General features: G+C 31.5%; 1 protein-coding gene across 1 annotated transcript in view; it reads left to right on the plus strand.

Annotated features, from left to right (window-relative positions):
• Window positions 1-566: 566 nt before the first annotated feature.
• The window catches only part of LOC108917914 (ELKS/Rab6-interacting/CAST family member 1-like), an 18769-nt gene continuing 17314 nt past the window's right edge, over window positions 567-2021 (plus strand). The window contains exon 1 of the mRNA XM_023455377.1: window positions 567-803. Coding sequence (XP_023311145.1) covers window positions 567-803 — 237 coding nt within the window. The remainder of the gene's footprint in view (window positions 804-2021) is intronic.

Consider the following 2021-nt stretch of genomic DNA (forward strand, 5'->3'; position numbering starts at 1 on the left):
AATGATTATATTCACAGTAGTTTTTTTATTAGTAAAAAAAGATTTTATGTTTTTTATAATTTATTTTCTCTATTTTTTTATAATCGTTTTCTTGTATAATCAAAAAGAGCATGCGTTGCAGTTTCATGTTTTTTTAGTTATTCGGAATAAAAAATGTCAAGTACTTTTTGTATTTTTATGCTAATAAACAACAAAATAATTAAGTTAAAATTAAATTTTGATAATAAATTATTCAAAAAGTATGTTTTGGAGTGCGGACTCCTAGTCCGGCTGCAGTAACAGTGCACAAAATCCTCATGGCACTGACGGAAGGTTAATAAAGGTAGGTGGGGTCAAGATTTTGCCTATTTTGGATATCACTTGCAAATTGATATCATAATGGTAGATCTGCTGGCAATAAATTTTCCACAGGCGTAAAATGGTAGGGGTGATATTTATCGAGATTTAGTCTTTTTAAAACTGAAGTTTTACTGATTCCTAAAGCTGAAGATAACCTTCTTGTACTAACTTGAAGATNTTTTTTTTATTATAATTTTTTAAACAATTAATGTTTTTTTACTGTATAAATGGGTGATTACGAAAGAGAACAGGAAAGGTTAAATAAACTTATGTTACAATGTTTACAAGAGGAGTCAGACGAAGAGAAAGTAGATGATTTAGACGAAGATTTGGGAGAAGATAGAATTGAAGAACGTGTAGAAAATTCAGATACGGAACAAGAAATATCGGATTCCGAGATAGAAGATGTGACTACTGTGACAGAAAAAAGAACAGGCCAACACGATTTTCATGTAGAACATGTGGCAAGTTCATGTGCCTGGAACATATCACTTGAGTCTGCTGAATACCGTAAAATAAAATAATGATTATATTCACAGTAGTTTTTTTTATCAGTAAAAAAGATTTTATGTTTTTTATAATATATTTTCTCTGTTTTTTTTATAATCGTTTTCTTGTATAATCAAAAAGAGCATGCGTTGCAGTTTCATGTTTTTTTAGTGATTCAGAATAAAAAATGTCTAGTCCTTTTTGTATTTTTATGCTAATAAACAACAAAGTAATTAAGTTAAAATTAAATTTTGATAATAAATTATTCAAAAAGTATGTTTTGGAGTGCGGACTCCTAGTCCGGCTGCAGTAACAGTGCACAAAATCCTCATGGCACTGACGGAAGGTTAATAAAGGTAGGTGGGGTCAAGATTTTGCCTATTTTGGATATCACTTGCAAATTGATATCATAATGGTAGATCTGCTGGCAATAAATTTTCCACAGGCGTAAAATGGTAGGGGTGATATTTATCGACATTTAGTCTTTTTAAAACTGAAGTTTTACTGATTCCTAAAGCTGAAGATAACCTTCTTGTACTAACTTGAAGATCATCTGCAACGTGAACCAATTTCATCTTGATCAGGCGTAATGATTCTCGGTCGACCTAAATTATCACGTTTAGGACGAAATGAACCACTTTCGCCTAAATTCCAAAATAGATTTTCAAATGTTTGGTGATTAGGTTGCAGTCTGTTTGGATATCTTCTGAAATATTCCCATTTCGCAGCACGTCCGTTGAAATATTGCTGGCAGTAAATAGTAGATAGCCATATCTCTCATTTCTGTATTAGAAAAATTATTGTCCCGGCACTTTCTGCTATTCCTTAATTATCTCAAATATTCAATTAAAACTTTTTCAAACGTCATAGATTATGAAAACAAGGATATTTAGCTGTTAAAATCATTCATGACTTCCGTCTACTACGTTACTATTTATCGTAATAAAGAATTATGCAGCCGATTTTTAAAATTCCATTATCTCGAAAACCGTTAAGTTTAGAGGTTGTTAACAAGTATACATTTTTGTTCTTACAATGCCGTGCCTTTAATATTTTCTTCCCAAAAGAGCGCTACCTTGATGGGCAAAAAAGTTTAGCGTACATTTATGCCACACATGTGGCTTATGTGGCGCCCTCTAAAAGATACATTAAATTAGATACCAAATTATGATTTCTCATACCAAAAAACCCCC

Source organism: Anoplophora glabripennis, unplaced genomic scaffold (genome assembly GCF_000390285.2).
Source record: "Anoplophora glabripennis isolate ALB-LARVAE unplaced genomic scaffold, Agla_2.0 scaffold66, whole genome shotgun sequence".
In the NCBI taxonomy this organism is placed as follows: domain Eukaryota; kingdom Metazoa; phylum Arthropoda; class Insecta; order Coleoptera; family Cerambycidae; genus Anoplophora; species Anoplophora glabripennis.